This window comes from Pleurodeles waltl, chromosome 1_2 (genome assembly GCF_031143425.1).
Source record: "Pleurodeles waltl isolate 20211129_DDA chromosome 1_2, aPleWal1.hap1.20221129, whole genome shotgun sequence".
Classification (NCBI taxonomy): domain Eukaryota; kingdom Metazoa; phylum Chordata; class Amphibia; order Caudata; family Salamandridae; genus Pleurodeles; species Pleurodeles waltl.
The window spans coordinates 1,326,710,397-1,326,728,956 of record NC_090437.1 but is presented as its reverse complement, the minus strand read 5'-3'; the positions used below and the strand labels follow the sequence as shown (position 1 = coordinate 1,326,728,956).

At 50.0% G+C, this 18,560-nt stretch overlaps 1 protein-coding gene across 1 annotated transcript in view; it reads left to right on the top strand.

Annotated features, from left to right (window-relative positions):
• Positions 1–3,797: 3,797 nt before the first annotated feature.
• LOC138296292 (killer cell lectin-like receptor subfamily B member 1B allele B) overlaps positions 3,798–18,560 on the top strand; it is a 157,081-nt gene continuing 142,318 nt past the window's right edge. The window contains exon 1 of the mRNA XM_069235301.1: positions 3,798–3,984. Coding sequence (XP_069091402.1) covers positions 3,885–3,984 — 100 coding nt within the window. The 5' untranslated portion in view covers positions 3,798–3,884. The remainder of the gene's footprint in view (positions 3,985–18,560) is intronic.

Genomic DNA, 18,560 nt, shown 5'->3' with positions numbered 1-18,560 from the left:
GGCAGACTACCCCCACAGCATGCACAAGCAGGAAAACAGTCGAGAAGGCGGCAGGATCAGCGTTACAGAGTTGCAGTAGTCGTCTTTGCTACTATGTTGCAGGTTTGCAGGCTTCCAGCGCGGTCAGCGGTCGATTCCTTATCAGAAGGTGAAGAGGGAGATGCAGAGGAACTCGGCTGAGCTCATGCATTTGTTATCTAAAGTTTCCCCAGAGACAGAGACCCTAAATAGCCAGAAAAGAGGGTTTGGCTACCTAGGAGAGAGGAAAGGCTACTAACACCTGAAGGAGCCTATCAGCAGGAGTCTCTGACGTCACCTGGTGGCACTGGCCACTCAGAGCAGTCCAGTGTGCCAGCAGCACCTCTGTTTCCAAGATGGCAGAGGTCTGGAACACACTGGAGGAGCTCTGGACACCTCCCAGGGGAGGTGCAGGTCAGGGGAGTGGTCACTCCCCTTTCCTTTGTCCAGTTTCGCGCCAGAGCAGGGGCTAAGGGGTCCCTGAACCGGTGTAGACTGGCTTATGCAGAATTGGGCACATCTGTGCCCAACAAAGCATTTCCAGAGGCTGGGGGGGGGCTACTCCTCCCCTGCCTTCACACCATTTTCCAAAGGGAGAGGGTGTCACACCCTCTCTCAGAGGAAGTTCTTTGTTCTGCCATCCTGGGCCAGGCCTGGCTGGACTCCAGGAGGGCAGCTGCCTGTCTGAGGGGTTGGCAGCAGCAGCAGCTGCAGGGAAACCCCAGGAAGGGCAGTCTGGCAGTACCAGGGTCTGTGCTACAGACCACTTGGATCATGGAATTGTACCAACAATGCCAGGATGGCATAGAGGGGGCAATTCCATGATCATAGACATGTTACATGGCCATATTCGGAGTTACCATGGTGAAGCTACATATAGGTAGTGACCTATATGTAGTGCACGCGTGTAATGGTGTCCCCGCACTCACAAAGTTCAGTGAATTGGCTCTGAACAATGTGGGGGCACCTTGGCTAGTGCCAGGGTGCCCACACACTAAGTAACTTTGCACCTAACCTTTACCAGGTAAAGGTTAGACATATAGGTGACTTTATAAGTTACTTAAGTGCAGTGTAAAATGGCTGTGAAATAACGTGGACGTTATTTCACTCAGGCTGCAGTGGCAGGCCTGTGTAAGAATTGTCAGAGCTCCCTATGGGTGGCAAAAGAAATGCTGCAGCCCATAGGGATCTCCTGGAACCCCAATACCCTGGGTACCTCAGTACCATATACTAGGGAATTATAAGGGTGTTCCAGTAAGCCAATGTAAATTGGTAAAATTGGTCACTAGCCTGTTAGTGACAATTTGAAAGTAATGAGAGAGCATAACCACTGAGGTTCTGGTTAGCAGAGCCTCAGTGAGACAGTTAGGCACCACACAGGGAACATATACATGCACACCTATGAGCACTGGGGCCCTGTGTGACAGGGTCCCAGTGACACATACATATAGGCCACAAACCTATGAGCACTGGGGTCCTGACCAGCAGGATCCCAGTGACACATACCAACCATACTGAAAACATGGTGTTTTCACTATGAGCACTGAGGCCTGGCTATCAGGATTCCAGTGAGACAGTGAAAACAGTGACAAACACCCTGACATACACTCACAAACAGGCCAAAAGTGGGGGTAACAAGGCTAGAAAGAGGCTACCTTCTCACACAAAGTTGTAATACTGTGCCTGGAGTGGTAAATGGCTTTTCTCAATCTACCACTCGGGAAGGCTGACACTGTGTCAAACCTATGCTTAAAGACTTTGCTGTACAAATGGTAAAAGACTTTGGCCCTCATTACGACCTTGGCGGGCGGCTGAAGCTGCCCGCCAAGATCGGACCGCCGGGCAGCCGCCAATACAGCCGCACCCCGCAGCGGCCATTTTGAGATTACTGCTGGGCCGGCAGGGGGAAACCTAGTTTCTGCCCGCCGGCTCAGCGGGGATCTCGGCCTCAACACAGGAGCCGGCTCCAAATGGAGCCGGTGGTGTTGCGGCCGTGCGACGGGTGCAGTTGCACCTGTCATGCTTTTCACTGTCTGCATAGCAGACAGTGAAAAGCTGCACGGGCCCTGTCAGCAGGGGCCCCGCGACTCCCCGTACCGCCAGCCTTTTCCTGGTGGTTCAAACCAGGGCAATTGTGTTGGGAAACCGCCGGCCCCGGCGGTGCGACCGAGGCACTTCCACCGCCGTCGTAATGCCCTGGGAAGCACCGCAAGTCTGTTGGCAGTGCTTCCTCTGAAAGAGCCCTGGTGGTCTTGGACCGCCAGGGTTGTAATGAGGGCCTATGTCACTTTCTAGCTCGGCGTGGATAGCACTGTGCTGATTCTATGCTTAAAAACTTTGCTTAATAAACAGACATTTAAGGTAAGCAAATCTAGAGTGTTGCTGGTGTTGCAGTGTGCTCCTTACTGGAGCTGCTCTCCACCTAAACTTGGGAACTACCTAGAGTTCTCTATTCTTTTTTGTATATATATATATATATATATATATATGTATATATAGTTCATACCTAATCTATTTTAGAGCACAGTGTGATAAGCCCTAATCTGCCCTTCAGGTTTCCCCCCTGGAAAGATATCATCCCCCCCTTACCTGAGCAAGAAAGCCTGTTGTCTAAGACGACAACGTACCCATATAGGCCAGGGATTTGGGAGTCTAAGCAATCAGCTGGAGCGAAGACATTCAGCAGTCAGCATGCAGTCATGGTCATCTGGCTGGAATCTCCCTCTAACATGTATGGGACAGGGAAGTGTTTTTATAATAAAACAGCTAATGTTCTAAGAAAAGTTCCCCACGTAAGGATATGCAAGTTTCTGTGAATGTCAGAGAGCACAGCGTACCACTTTTAGCGGCAACAATATCTGGCTGCAGCCTTGAGGAAAGCACAAAGTGCATAATACGACGTGAATGCAGAAGTAAAGAAGTTTCTGCATTAAATAGGGACAGCACATGTTTGTAAATGAGGGACCATCCTCTTGGAATTGATGAAGTAAAAAATTAATGTCCACATGATTCATATTGGGAGAGCAAGGGGCTGCCAAATGAATGTATTCCCTTGTGTTCCTAATACAGGAATACCTAAGGGGTTCAGAAAAGGGTGAAAAGGCCAGATGCACCTTCAGGAAACTTTCTGAAATACAACCATTTGTAAGCATCATTGTCGCCACAGACATTCATAGAGAATTTATGGTGTATAAAGACATTTTTTGCTGAGACAACAGCTCCTCACTGCCATTCTCGGAGAATGAACTTGTCAGCTGTTGTTTGAAGTACATAATGGGCATGTGCCCAATAGTGCCCATATGGCAGAGCTGACTCAAAGACTCCCATTACAGTACAGGCACACAACCCTGGTATGCCAGGTGCATCTCTAAAAGGGTGCGTCTGGCGCAGACGGAAAAGTTTGTCGTATTATCCTGAATGCACTGTCCCCATGGCAGCTGCAAACTTGTGCCTTCTTTGGGGGGATCATGGTTGCAGAGAGAATATGATTCCCTTATTTTCATGGGGCCAGGCCATTCACATAAAGGAACACCCTCTCAAGATAGCACTGGTGCAATATGTGCACCAGTGCAATTGGCATTGGAGATCTTCCTATTGTTCCACTGGCACTCCACTGCAGAGTGAGGGTTTTCTCCCAGCATCATTTGTTGAGGAGGAGGAGTGTGTGTGCTGACTCATCAGCCAATGAAGTGTTTGCATCTCTGACACTGCTCATTTCTGTCAGTGTCTTTGTTGCAGGAGGTGGCTGTGGGTTTAGCTGCTGCAGTGCTTCACAGCTGAGAGCTTTCACTTCCTCTTCCATCTCTTCCACCTCCACCATCTGATCTCTGGTAACTCTCTCCCACCTCAAACATTCAGTAAATGAAATGGCAGGGGATATCACCTACGCCGACCTCAGACTCCCGGGCTTGCAGGCAGTACCAGCAACAGAGAGCGGCTCAAACCCAGGCTGCTCCCAAACCCCAGGTAAGAGTTTCTTGTGAGCCACACACATTTTTGTCAATCTGTCTCCTTCTGTCTTCTTTATCCTCTGCATTGCCCAGTGTTCACTTCTGTACCACGCCTGTGATCCCTCACTTATTTATAAGAGTGAAACTACATGGGGAGACATTTCCCAACAAAGGTGGCTTTTTCAATCCTCAACTATTTTATAAAGTACCAGCTCCTTGGCTAACTTCACACTGTTAGTTTGCAGGGGCAGGAAGAGCCAAACCACGTTAGGTTAATAGGAACTTGAGCAGCAGACTGAAAGGAAAGGAAGGATCTTAGAATAAAGTACCAATACTGCAGATCACTGTTATTGCAGCAAATTACTTCACATGAGTAGTCCCTTCCCAAATACACTAGCCTAGAAACTCGACCTGTGGGGTAACCAGTTGGGTTGTGAAATATTGGGGCCTACATTTTTGGGCTTTGTGGTGCAGGACTGTTTGTGTCACAGGAAAAGGGCAGGATTGTACAGTATTTAAAAGAATACCGCACATCCCTGTCCATTCCGCATGTGCTGGCACCTTTTTGACTGCCTAGTGCCAACACAGGCATCCTTGTGCACACAGGAATGGTTTTGAGCACCTTCCCCACATACACAGTCCTGTGAGGCTTTTTCCACTTTCTATGTGTGCTGCAGAATGGGAAGAAATCAGTATACTTCTCATTGTTATGCATATCTTTTTGGTGCATTCCCAGGTATATAGGTTCATGTAAATCTGTGAATGCATCACAATCCATGGATCTTGTGTGGGAACTCACAACCAAAACCCATAGAACAGCCTCCCTGGCACAGGCACAGAGTAATGTAACACAGCGATTTGAAGTGCCTTACAATCCTCAACATTTATGAAACAGCGCAAGGTGGCCTTGTGTGACTTTCTAAATCTCACTTAAGGTTGAATCGCTCTTGCACCATGCGGCGTGGTGCAAGTGGGATGCAAACCAGGCCATAAATATGGCCCTGGGTGTGTAGCACCAGATTACACTTGTAAGTGCTGTGATTGTTGCCAACTTGGTTGGGTGAGTGAGATATCTTTAAATGGCTTGCACATATTTAGCTGACTGTTCATAAGATATGGCAGCTGTGAGAAAGTAGCCTTTTTCTAGCATGGTTACCCCTATGTTTGGCCTTTTTGTCAGTGTGTTTGACTGTCTCTACTGGGGTCCTGCTAGTCATGACCCCAGTAGATATGCTCTCTCCCATTCAATTTGGTTGTTGGATACTGTTAACACAGTATTCCACCCAAAATTGGCATATTGGTGCCCCCTTATAGGTCCCTATAGGTACCCACAGCATTGGGGTTCCAGGGGATCCCTACAGGCTGAATCATTTCTTTTGCCACCCATAGGTAGCCATTGCAAGGGCTTCTACAGGACTGCCATGGCAGTCTGTGTGAAATGGTGCATGCCCCCTTTCACTGCCATGTATACTGCGCCAGATCACTTATGTCACCCATATGTCAGGCCTCAAGAAGCTCGAGCCCAGGAAGTCAGAACAAAGCACTTCCTTTGAGAAAGGCGTGTTACACCCTCTCCCTTTGGAAACAGGTGTTACAGATATGGGAGGGGTATCCTCCCAGAGCCTCTGGAAATGCTTTGAAGGGCACAGATGGTGTCCTCCTTGCAAAATCCAGTCTACACCAGTTGAGGGACCCCCAGTCCCTGCTCTGGTATGAAACTGGACAAAGGAAAGGGGAATGACCACTCCCCTGTCGATCACCACCCCAGGGGTGGTGCTCAGAGCTCACCCAGAGTGTCCCTGGGTTTTTCCATCTTGGATTCCAAATTGGCAGGGCACTCTGGGAGCATCAATCGTCACCTGCTGGCATATTATTCCTAAGGCAGAATAGTCTCTAAGGTATTTATTGGCATATGTGTCACAGAAATAAAGTACCTTTCTTTTTGTAACACTGAGTATTTTCTTTCATGTGTGTGAGTACTGTGTGACTACAGTGGTATTGCATGAGCTTAGTATGTTAGGCCTTGGGTGATCATCCACACTACCTCTAGAGAGCCTAGCTTCTAGACACTGACTACATTTCACTAATAAGGGATAACTGGACCTGCATAAGGTGTAAGTACCTTTGGTACCCACTACAAACCAGGCCAGCCTCACAGCTGTGTGCTATCTTCCAGATGGACCAGCCACACCACTATTACAGATGTGAGGTGTTTAATTATCAAGGAAAAGAAACACTCCAACAATGTCTGTTTTTGGGCAGAAAATCTAGATAACCTTTGCTGTTGTTGTCAGGTGTATACCACACTACCTGGGTGTCTGATCACATTGATTGTAACCCATCAAATGCCACCTCTCCTTAAAAAAGTACTAAATCCTTGACGGCTACTGAAGAGCACTAAACATGTCAACAAGCAAGACAGCCAGGGCCGCTGTTTGTCCTCCTTGAATTATTGCTGGTGAAATGGAGGCAAGAAAAAAACAGAGGGCTCAATTATTTTTTGCTTTGAGGAGGTGTGACATACTATTTTAGTACTCCTGACATAGTCCAGGATTTCAGGAGTACTTTTGCCTTAATTCTAGGACTCCATTTACAGAAGTAAACCACCTAGTTGCAGAGATCTCTGCAGGCATAACTTTACGCCTACACTGAGGCTTAAATCTCTGCTGAGATGAAATTCACTGACTCTGGATGGAGATTTACACCTGGTAGTAGGAGTACAAATTGTAAGGCTAGACCTGCAGAATGCAACCTCTTGTCCCACACAGCCTGACTGGCACTAAACAAAGCGGGTGGAAAGCTACCCCATAACTGGTTTTGAGTGTCTACAGAGGGGGGGACTGCTCATTTTCCTGGCCACTCCTCTCGGTGAGTTCACAGGCTCTGCATGAGGGGAGAAGAGTTTTCCCAACTTGGATTTTGCAAGTAAGATCTACTGTGGGATTGTTTATGGTAGGGCAATCAGGAACTGTTGCAAAAGTGGGAATAGTTGCCCCAGGGAACTTTTTCTCTATTGCTTAGGAGGGGCCAGGAACCACCTCCACCGGCTGGTACAGAGCATAAATGTGTCACCCTAAATTACCATCCTCAGAACAAGAGGAGCAAATGAGACCTGGATTGTCTGACTGTAACATAAGAGGAACAAGCTGCAAGAGGCCTTGATCTTAAAGTGGGCAGTTCACCAGTACAGAATGGACCAGAGCTGGATGGGGATGGTGGCCTCTGCTGGAATGAGTACTGGTTCTAAGGTTGTGTTTCTGAACTTCTGGGATACTTAAAAATTACCCAGAGCAGCTGCTCCAGAAACCCCAAAAAGTGGGGGCTTAGAAAATGTTAGAACTTTCAAGACCGCCTCTCAAGACCAGAGCTGTTTGAGGTGCCTTACGTCACAAGTGTCTGATCTTGATGCAGTTTCCTTGGATACAGCTTGAAGCGTGCTCGGCTGAAGGAATTTGAGCTCAATAAAAAGACTAAGGCCCTCATTACAAACCTGGCGGTTGGTGTTAAAGTGGCAGTAATACCAACAACAGGCTGGCAGTAACTACCACCAAATTATGACCATGGTGGAAAGATCTCCGATAGACAGCCAATGTACCACACCGACCACCAGGGCAGAAACAACAACCACCACAGCGGGAGCCACCTACAGCCAGGCAGAAGACAAAGTTCAGCCCATCATATTAATACACTGCAATCTGCTGCCTTTTCCAGGGCGGTACCAACAACATCAAAAGCCTGGAGGAAAATGAGCTCAGAAGGGAAAGGACTCACCATTGGAGACACAGGGAACAACCACGCCACCATGGAGCCCGAACTGCATGGCTTCCCTATGATCTTCTACGTGCTGCTCTTCCATGAACACCAACACCGGCGAAGATGACGACGATGAGTACAGACACCTAGCACACAAGGGAGGTAGGGAGGAAAAAGAGAGTGACACACACACGCATCCCCCCCCCACACCATACACACAATCAGCTGCATTACTAAAACATTTTTACCACGTAACTCGCACGAATAAGGGCAAAACAATTTTGAAAAAGTGAATGTAATGAGAGCAACACATCAAGAAAAATAAGTTAGTTAAGATAATAGATATATACATATGTACAGAAAAAGGGACACAGCCCAGCCACAATGTTCGTAGGCCACATGGCCACAGGCCAAAGTCCAAGGCCACACGTGTCACCTGCATCAACATGGAAAGAACACTGCAGGGGCATCACTTGGTAAATAGGCAGGCACCCTCAGGGGGACGGGGGATGGGGGCACCTCAGATGGAACAAGACTACTTGTTCTGGAGGGGGCAACATGCCCTGTGCTTGGTCCTGGGGAGTGCAAGGCCACAGTTTCTCGAGTGGGTGACTTGCCCACTTGCTCTGAAGGTGGCAAAATGCCCTGTGCTTGGTCCTGGGGAATGCAAGGCCACAGTCTCTCGAGAGGGTGACTTGCCCACCTGCTCTGGAGGGGGCAACATGCCCTGTGCTTGGTCCTGGGGAGTGCAAGGCCAGTCTCTTGAGTAGGTGACTTGCCGACTTGATCTGGTGGGGGCAACATGTCCTGTGCTGGGTCCTGGGGAGTCTTGGCTATGTGGGTGTAGGAAAGTACCATCTTGCCTGTCATGTTACCCCCATATTTCACTGTATGTATGTTGTTTTAGTCCATGTGTCACTGGGACCCTGCCAGACAGGGCCCCAGTGCTCATAAGTGTGTCCTGTATGTGTTCCCTGTGTGATGTCTAACTGTCTCACTGAGGCTCTGCTAATCAGAACCTCAGTGGTTATGCTCTCTCTTTACTTCCAAATTTGTCACTAACAAGCTAGTGACTAAATTTACCAATTCACATTGGCATCCTGGTACACCCATATAATTCCCTAGTATATGGTACTGAGGTACCCAGGGTATTGGGGTTCCAGGAGATCCTTATGAGCTGCAGCATTTCTTTTGCCACCTATAGGGAGCTCTGACAATTCTTACACAGGCCTGCCACTGCAGCCTGAGTGAAATAACGTCCACGTCAGTCATTTCACAGCCATTTACCACTGCACATAAGTAACTTATAATTCACCTATATGTCTAACCTTCACCTGGTGACATTTGGGTGCAAAGTTACTTAGTGTGTGGGCACCCTGGCACTAGCCAAGGTGCCCCCACATTGTTCAGGGCAATTTCCCCAGACTTTGTGAGTGCGGGGACACCATTACATGCGTGCCCTACACGTAGGGCACTACCTATGTGTAGTGTCACAATGGTAACTCCGAACATGGCCATGTAACATGTCTAAGGTCACCCCAATAACATTCTGGTATTGGGGAGACAAATCCATGATCCCCCGGGTCTCTAGCACAGAATCCGGGTACCCGCAAACTGCCTTTCCGGGGTTTCACTGCAGCTGCTGCCAACACCTCAGACAGGTTTCTGCCCCCATGGGGCCCAGGCAGCCCTGGCCCAGGAAGGCACAACAAATGACTTCCTCAGAGAGAGGGTGTTACACCCTCTCCCTTTGGAAAAGGTGAGAAAGGCTGGGGAGGAGTAGCCTCCCCCAGCCTCTGGAAATGCTTTGATGGGCACAGATGCTGCCCATCTCTGCATAAGCCAGTCTACACTGGTTCAGGGATCCCCCAGCCCTACTCTGGCGCAAAACTGGACAAAGGAAAGGGGAGTGACAACTCCCCTGACCTGCACCTCCCAGGTGAGGTGCCCAGAGCTCCTTCAGTGTGCCCCACACCTCTGCCATCTTGGATTCAGAGGTGTTGCTGGCACACTGGACTGCTCTGAGTGGCCAGTGCCAGCAGGTGACGTCAGAGGCTCCTTCTGATAGGCTCTTACCTCTCTTAGTAGCCAATCCTCCTTCTTAGGTAGCCAAACCTCCTTTTCTGGCTACTTAGGGTCTCTGCTTTGGGGATCTCACCAGATAACGAATGCAAGAGCTCATCAGAGTTCCTCTGCATCTCCCTCTTCACCTTCTGCCAAAGGATCGACCGCTGACTGCTCAGAACGCCTGCTCAGGAGGGTGCTTGTGTTTGCCTGTACCACTCTTGTGCGATGTCTTGTGTGCATGCTCGTCTGCCTGTGTGCTTGGGATGGGTTCGGTTTGAGGAGAATGGGACTGGGAAGAGGAAGTTGGAGGGGGGAGGGTGGAAACTGAGACAATGGCTGAGATCAGAGAGAAGGCCAGAGCCTGGATCGATCTCTGTTGAGGTGGCATTTCTGTGTGAATGCCCTCCAGGAATGCATTAGTCTGTTGCATCTGGGCTGCCAGCCCCTTGATGGCATTCAAAATGGTTGACTGCCCTACAGAGATTGATCTCAGGAGGTCAATAGCCTCCTCACTCAGGGCAGCAGGGCTCACTGGGGCAGGGCCTGAGGTCCCTGGGGCGATGGAAATGCCCACCCTCCTGGGTGAGCGGGCATGGGGAACTCGATGAGGGGCTGCTGGGAGGGCAGTGCTAAATGTTGTCCCTCAAAATTTGCAGGTGACTCTGGTTACCCCAACCTATCATGGCTTCTGACCCCTGTGTGGAATGCCAGGACAAGGGCAGAAGAACATGATAATGAGGCACATGGGCGAACCAGAAGGATAATAGAAAGGACCTTCGGCCTTTTGAAGGCCAGATTCGGGTGGTGGCTGTACCCTGTAGCTGGGGTGGTCACAGAGGTGTCTTCCAACACCAGGGAGCTTCCATTTGAGGAGATATCTGTGTCAGAACTGTCCTCTCCAGTCTCCGCCATGGTGCTCCCCTCACCCTCCGTCCCACTGGTGCCCTCACCATTGGTGGACTCTGCCTCCAGGGTCCTGTGGGATGCAGCTCCCTCCGTCACGGGTGCCTCTGCTCCTCCACCAGATGATGCTAATGCACATAAGGACAGGGTGACAAAACAGTAAGGGGGGGGAGAGACAAAGGATACACTTGGTCAATGGCTGCACCAAATCCACTGTTGGTGTATACAGCACCCTCACACACAGGGAACAGCCCTTCACAATATACCATTACACTACCAGAAAAACAGTTAACAGCCAAGGCATGGGGAGAGGCACACACCGCCAAATGCAGCACACCTGGTACCCACGCACCCCTGACCATTAGTGGATGCCTACGACCTGGGTTGCAAGATTTGCCCTTCTGAACCCTAGCCACCAGGGGACCCACGCTGCAATCTCAGGCCTGGCCTAGGGGCACCTACCGACATACATACCCCACCCGGATACCACCCTACTATATGTAAGTTGTAATGATGGGCACTGTACTCACCCCCTTGTGGCTGCTGTGATGCCCTCAAGCACCCATCCAGCTCAGGATAGGCCACAGCCAGTATACGGGCCATCAGGGGGGTCAGGGTTCAACAGGCACCTCTTCCTCGTTGGGAGGCCATCCCCAGCTAGGCCTCAGCCGTCTTCCGTGCCCAGCGTCTCAGGTCCTCCCACCGTTTCTCACAGTGGGTGTTCCACCTGCCGTAGACCACCAGGGTCCGCTCGTCCTTGGTGATGGCACGCCGTGTACCCTTTTTTTGATGGGCGCTGACCTGCAGAGGCAATACACACAGGAAAATGGAATTAGTCAAACATTCCTGACTTATAGCCCACCATAGCCTTTCACATCACCATTTACACACACATGGCCCAGCACACAACCAATACGCCGCCAAGAGGACATCCACCCACCCCCCTTACATGAGATCTTCACACACACCACTCCATGTATTCATGCCACATGCATCGTGTCCACAGTGTACTCACCTGTTGGTCTGGAGGCCCATACAGCAGTCCATACTGGGGTAGGACCCCATCCACCAGTCTCTCCAACTCCGCTGAAGTGAAGGCTGGGGCCCTTTTCCCAGTCACAGGGGCCATGGTAGGTTCCAGACACAGGTCACAGCAGCAAATGCAGTGTAGGTCCTCCCCTGTTGAAGATCAGGCAGCATGTGAGGGATGAGATAGAAAATGGCGGCCACGCCGGCAGCAGTGCATACCGTCACCACCGGCGTAGATCACCATTGGCCACTGTAACCCATAGGGCCCAATGTTAACCAATAAGGAGCTGCATGACAGTTCCTGACCACCTCCAGCAATGGTGCACAACTTCAGCGGAATTACCGCACTTCCACCTGTCCCTCCACACAGGACAGGCAGACGCCATTTCGGGGGAGGGGGCAGGCCCTGGAAAATTGCTGCGTCACTGGTGAAATTAGGACATATTGGACAAATCACACTTACCCATTACAAGTTAACAGCATGCACAGTTCTGTTGTAGCTCCAATGTTCAGTTTGTGACCGGCTCCTCACTCTATTGCCCGTATATTTCTACCGCTGCGGATGACTAGGAGATGGAGACATACCCCTGTGTACAGACCCCTGGTGGACTTGGCAACAATGGAGGACAGGCACATTATCCTCACCTGTAGACTGGACAGGGCCACGATCACAGAGCTGTGTGCCCGATTGGAGCCTGACCTGATTTCTGCTATCCGTCACCCCACTTTGATCCCCCCTCTTGTGCAAGTTCTATCAGTGCTCCATTTCCTAGCAACTGGTTTTTTCCAAGTGACAGTGGGCTTGGCAGCAGGAATGTCACAGCCAATGTTCTTAATAGTGCTAACAAGAGTTCTGACTGCCCTGATTAAACACGTGCAGCTACAGTGTATTTCCCGAGGTTAAATATTTGGCCACAGTGAAGGCCAAGTTCTATGCAATGAGACATATCCCCAACATAACTGGGGCGATTGATGGAACACATATTGCATTTGCCCCCCGTCAGAATAAACAGGTGTTCAGAAATCATAAGAGTTTCCACTCTATGAATTTACAGATGGTGTGCTTTGCGGACCAGTACATCTCCCACGTCAATGCTAAGTATCCTGGGTCAGTGTATGATACATTTGTTCTGAGGAATAGCAGCATCCCAAATGTGATGGGTCAACTACAGAGGCACAGTATGTGGCTAATAGGTGAGCCCTGGTTCCCACCCAGTATATGTTGGTGTATGGGTATGGTGTGAGCCATATGGTATAGTGTGTGGCTAAATGTTGTCCCTCAAAATTTGCAGGTGACTCTGGTTACCCCAACCTATCATGGCTGCTGACCCCTGTAAGGAATGCCAGGACAAGGGCAGAAGAACGTGATAATGAGGCACATGGGCGAACCAGAAGGATAATAGAAAGGACCTTCGGCCTTTTGAAGGCCAGATTCCGGTGCCTCCATCTAACAGATGGATCCCTCTGCTACTCACCCAAGAAGGTCTGCCAGCTAGTAGTGGCATGCTGCATGTTGCACAAACTTGCCCTGAGACGTCATGTGCCTTTTCTGCAGGAGGAGGCTGGAGATGCCCGTGTGGCAGCAGTGGACCCTGTAGACAGTGAGGATGAGGAGGCAGACGATGAGGATGAAGACAACAGAACATCAGTGATCAGTCAATACTTCCAATGACACACAGGTAAGACAGTGCTACTTCACATTTCGATTACATTTGTTTGAATTTCTGTGGCACTGGCATAATGTTATTTCCCACTTCTATGCCCACTTACTCTACCCTCTGGAATTAATTTTGCAGATGTTGGTGACCTCACATATGCTCCTGGTGTGATCACTGCAGCCAGCTGCAGGTCATTAATCTATGATCATTTTCTGTACAGTTGAATTGTAATGTTTGTACCTGTTTAAATGAATACATACTTGAAACAATTGACATACTTTAAATGTTTTTTCCAAGGGTGTTTATTGAAGTGCTAAAATATTGGGGGGCAAGTGCAATGGGATGGGGTGATGATGGAGGAAAGTCCAGGGTATTGTTCCAGTCTGTTTGTAGCACAGGTGCATTGTCCAAGGGGCCATAGGAAGGGAAGCAATGGCAGTTCAAGGTGGACAGGGTGACAGAGTGGGACACAAGGGTGACAATCAGGAGAGCCTAATTTCCTGGTGGGGGTCTTGGCAAGTGTCACTGGCTTCTGTCTGGATCACAGTGAACGTTTGTGGGGTGGTTAATCTTCTACAGGGGGAGGGGTGCTGGTGGCCTGTGAGTCCTGTGGCTGGGCCTTCTGGCCACTAGTGGCAGTGGAGGTGGAAGGCTGTTCAGATGTCTGACAAGTGGTGGGGTCCCACTGTTGTGATGGATCTCTGCAAGTGCCTCCTGTAGAGTCGGTTCCCTGGGCCTGCCCTCCCCCTGGCGCAAAGCACTCCTCACAGTGTCCGTGTTGGGCTGTGCCTCTGTCCCCTGAACTGTGTGCCTACTGCCACTGACCCCAGGTCCCTGATAGTCCTGGGTATGAGGTGTGACCTGGGGTCCCTGTGGAGGTGGACAAACTGCTGATTGACGTGTCCTGGGGACAGAGGTGTGGGCACGCTGGGTGGGTGCTGTGGTGATGTTTCCTGATGGGGGAGGCTCTGTGCTAGTGTGTGACTGGGCCTGGGTAACAGTAGGAGGCTGGCCTGGCTTATAGTGGGTACCAGTGGTACTTACACCTTGTGCCAGGTCCAGTTATCCTTTACTAGTAGAGTGTAGTAGTGTTCTAGCAGCTTAGGCTGATAGAGATAGCTATAGCAGAGCAGCCAAGGCTGAACTTGGAGACATGCAAAGCTCATGCAATACCACTTATATCATGTAGGTACTATATCATGAGAAAGACAATACTCAGAGTTACTAAAAATAAAGGTACTTTATTTTAGTGGCAATGTGCCAAGAATATCTCAGATGATATACTCCCTTAGGAGGTAAGTAACATACACAAAATATACACAACAAACCAAATCAGGCAAGTAAAACAGTCAGAAAATAGTGCAAACACTGTAGAATACAATAGGATGCAATAGGCCTAGGGGCAACACAAACCATATGTTAAGAAAGTGGAATGCGAACCACAAATGGACCCCTAGGCCAGTGTAGTGTGTAGAGGGTCGCTGGGAGTGTAAGAAAACACTAAGGGTGTAAAAGATACCCCACCCCAAGACCCTGGAAAGTAGGAGTAAAGTACTACTATGTCCCCAGAAACACACTAAAGTCGTGATAAGGGATTTTTCAAGGACCACAACAGGCTGCAAAGCACTGAAGACGGATTCGCGGACCTGAAGATCTGCAAAGGAAGGGGACCAAGTCCAAGAGTCGCTAAAGTGTCCGGGGGGCAGCAGCCCACTAAACTCCGGATGAAGGTGCAAAATGGATGCCTCTGGTTGGAAGAAGCTGCAGGTTTTGCAACAACGGAAGGAGGTAGGAAGTTCTTCTTCATGCAGAAGACGTCCCATGGTAGGCTGGAGGATGCAGAGTTGTTTCCTTGGCAAAATACCACAAACAAGCCTTGCTAGCTGCAAGAGTCGTGGTTGGAGAAAAAGGGTGCTGCCCAGGCCCAGGAAGAACTAGGATGTCGCCACTTGGGAGAGGAGACAGAGGTGGCCCTCAGCAACGTAGAGAGCCCTCGGACAGGAAGAAAGCACCTGCAGAAGTCCTTGAACACGGGTTCAAGAGGTCTGAACACGGTGGTCATCTCAACACTGCAAAGAGAGGTCCCACGACACCGGAGATCAACTCAGAACAGAGTGGTGGGGACTAGAGTCGGCTGTGCATGCAGGATTTCTTGGAAATGTAGCTTGTAGCTTCAGTTAATGCACTGCACAGGATTACTGTCTGGAGAGAGGAGGCAGGACTTACCTCCTCCAAATTTGGACAGTTGGACCACTGGACAGTCTGGGTCACTTGGGTCCACCACCTGTGTTCCAGGGGCCATGCTCGTCAGGATGAGAGGGGACCCAGAGTACTGGTGAAGCTGAGGTTTGGTGCCTGCTGAAGCAGGGGAAAGATTCTGTCGACCCACAGGAGATTTTTTCATGGCTTCCAGTGCAGGGTGAAGGCAGGCAGCCCACAGAGCATGCACCACCAGGAAACAGTTGAGAAAGCTGGCAGGATTAGGCGCTACAATGGAGCTGGTAGTCTTCTGGCTACTTTGTTGCAGTTTTGCAGGTGTCCTGAAGCAGTCAGTGGTTGATCCTTCGCAGAAGTCGAAGAGAGAAGTGCAGAGGAGTCCTGCTGGATTCTTGCAAGTCGTTATCAGAGGAAAATCCCACTGGAGAGACCCTTAATAGCCCTCCGAGGAGGATTGGCCACCTAGCCAGGTAAGCACCTATCAGGAGGGGTCTCTGACGTCACCTTCTGGCACTGGCCACTGAGAGGCCTCCAGAGTGCCATCACACCTCTGGAAACAAGATGGCAGAGGTCTGGGACACACTGGAGGAGCTCTGGGCACCACCCCTGGGGTGGTGATGGACAGGGGAGTGGTCACTCCCCTTTCCTTTTTCCAGGTTCACACCAGAGCAGGGACTGGGTGTTCCCTAAACCGGTGTAGACTGGCTTATGAAAGGCGGGCACCATCTGTACCCTTCAAAGCATTTCCAGAGGCTGGGAGAGGCTACCACTCCCCATCCTTTAACACCTATTTCCAAAGAGAGAGGGTATAACACCCTGCTCTCAGAGGAAATGTTTTGACCTGCCTTCCTGGGACTGGGCAGCCCAGACCCCAGGAGGGCAGAACCCTGTCTGTGGGGTGACAGCAGCGGTAGTTGCAGAGAAAACCCCAGAGAGCTGGCTTGGCAGTACCGGGGGTCCATAGTGGAGCCCCCGGGATGCATGGAATTGGCTCCCCAATACCAGATTTGGCATGGGGGACAATTCCATGATCTTAGACATGTTCCATGGTCATATTCAGAGTTACCATTGTGAAGCTACATATAGGTATTGACCTATATGTAATGCACGTGTGTAATGGTGTCCCCGCACTCACAAAGTCCGGGGAAATGGTCCTGAACTATGTGGGGGTACCTTTGCTAGTGCAAGGGTGCCCTCACATGTAGTAACTTTGCACCTAACCATCTACTTAAGTGCAGTGAAAAAGGCTGTAAAATAACATGTGTGTTATTTCACTTGGGCTGCAATGGCAGTCCTGTGTAAAGGTTTGTCTGAGCGCCCTATGGGTGGCAAAAGAAATGCTGCAGCCTATAGAGATCTCCTGGAACCCCAATAGCCTGGGTACCTAGGTACCATATACTAGGGAATTATAAGGGTGTTCCAATATGCCAATTGAAATTGGTAAAAGTGGTCACTAGCCTATAGTGACAAATTTAAAGGCAGAGAGAGCATGAGCACTGAGGTTCTGATTAGCAGAGCCTCAGTGACACAGTTAGGCACTACACAGGTATACACATTCAGGCTTCAAACTATGAGCACTGGGGTCCTTGTTAGCAGGATCCCAGTGAGACAAGCAAAAACATACTGACATACATGTAAAATTGGGGGTAACATGCCAAGAAAGATGGTACTTTCCTACATTAACTGGCTGTCCAGAGGTCCCTGATGGGCCAGTATAGTGCTGCCACCTCCTATCCTCTGACATTGGCTGGGGTACCTGTGGGGATGTAAGTGATGTGTTATGTTTTCTGTGGCTGACATATTGTTAATCCGTGGCTTGCCCTCTTTGGTTGTATTTGCCCTGCTAGCTTTCACTTGTGTATGGTGGTGTATGGTGGGATGGTTAGTTCTCTATGGTGTGCATGCTTTAGTGATGAGTGCCCATGCAGGGCTGTGAGGGGTGTCCATGCATTGGTAGAGCATGCCGGGCTTGGCATTGGGATGAGTGAGATGTGATGGTGGGGTGTGTGGGATGGAGTGGAGTGATGGGGGTGAGGGTGGGGGAATGTGATGGAATGCAGGTAGGGGGTTAGTAGTAGTAGAGAGTTGACTTACCAGAGTCCAGTCCTCCTCCTACTCCTTGCAGGCCCTCAGGATGCAGTATTGCCAAGACTTGCTCCTTCCATGCTGTTAGTTGTGGGGGAGGAAGGTGGGGGTCCACCGCCAGTCCTGTGTACAACGAGCTGGTGTCTTGCAGCAATGGAACGTACCTTCCCCCATAGGTTGTTCCACTTCTTCCTGATTTCATCCCTAGTTCTGGGGTGCTGTCCCATAGCGTTGAACCTGTCCACGATTCTCCGCCATAGCTCCATCTTTCTAGCAGTTGATATCTGCTGCACCTGTGCTCCCAATAGCTGTGGCTCTACCCTGATGATTTCCTCCACCATGACCCATAGCGCCTCCTCTGTGAAGCGGGGGTTTCTTTGTGGTGCCATGGGTGTTGTGTGAGGTGTGTAGGTGAGGGTGTGTTGGGTATTGTGTTGGGGTGTGTGATGTGGGGTGGGTCAGTGGTGTATAAGTGTAAGTAGTGTGTGGCTTTGGTTGTGTCTGTGGTCTTGATGTCTCTCTGGTGGCAATGGTTTGGAATGGTAAAGGGTTGTGGGTAATGTGTGTGTGTTTTTTATAGTGGTGTGGGTGTGTGGGTGTGTGGGTGTGGTGTGTGTATGGGTGTCAGGTGTGTGTTGTTTGAATTGTCCAATGTGGTGTTGATTTGTATGTGTGTGTCCATTGTGAGCGCGACGGTATGTACCGCCAATGGTTTACAGCCGCTGAATGTCCGCTGTGGTGATTCGTGGGTCATAATGTGGTGGACATTGTTCTGTTGGAGTAACGGTGTGGGTTTTGATACCGCCAGCTTATCACTGATCTTTAGTGTGACGGATTTGTGTATGTGGCTGAATACGGACGGATTGGTGTATGTGTGTCA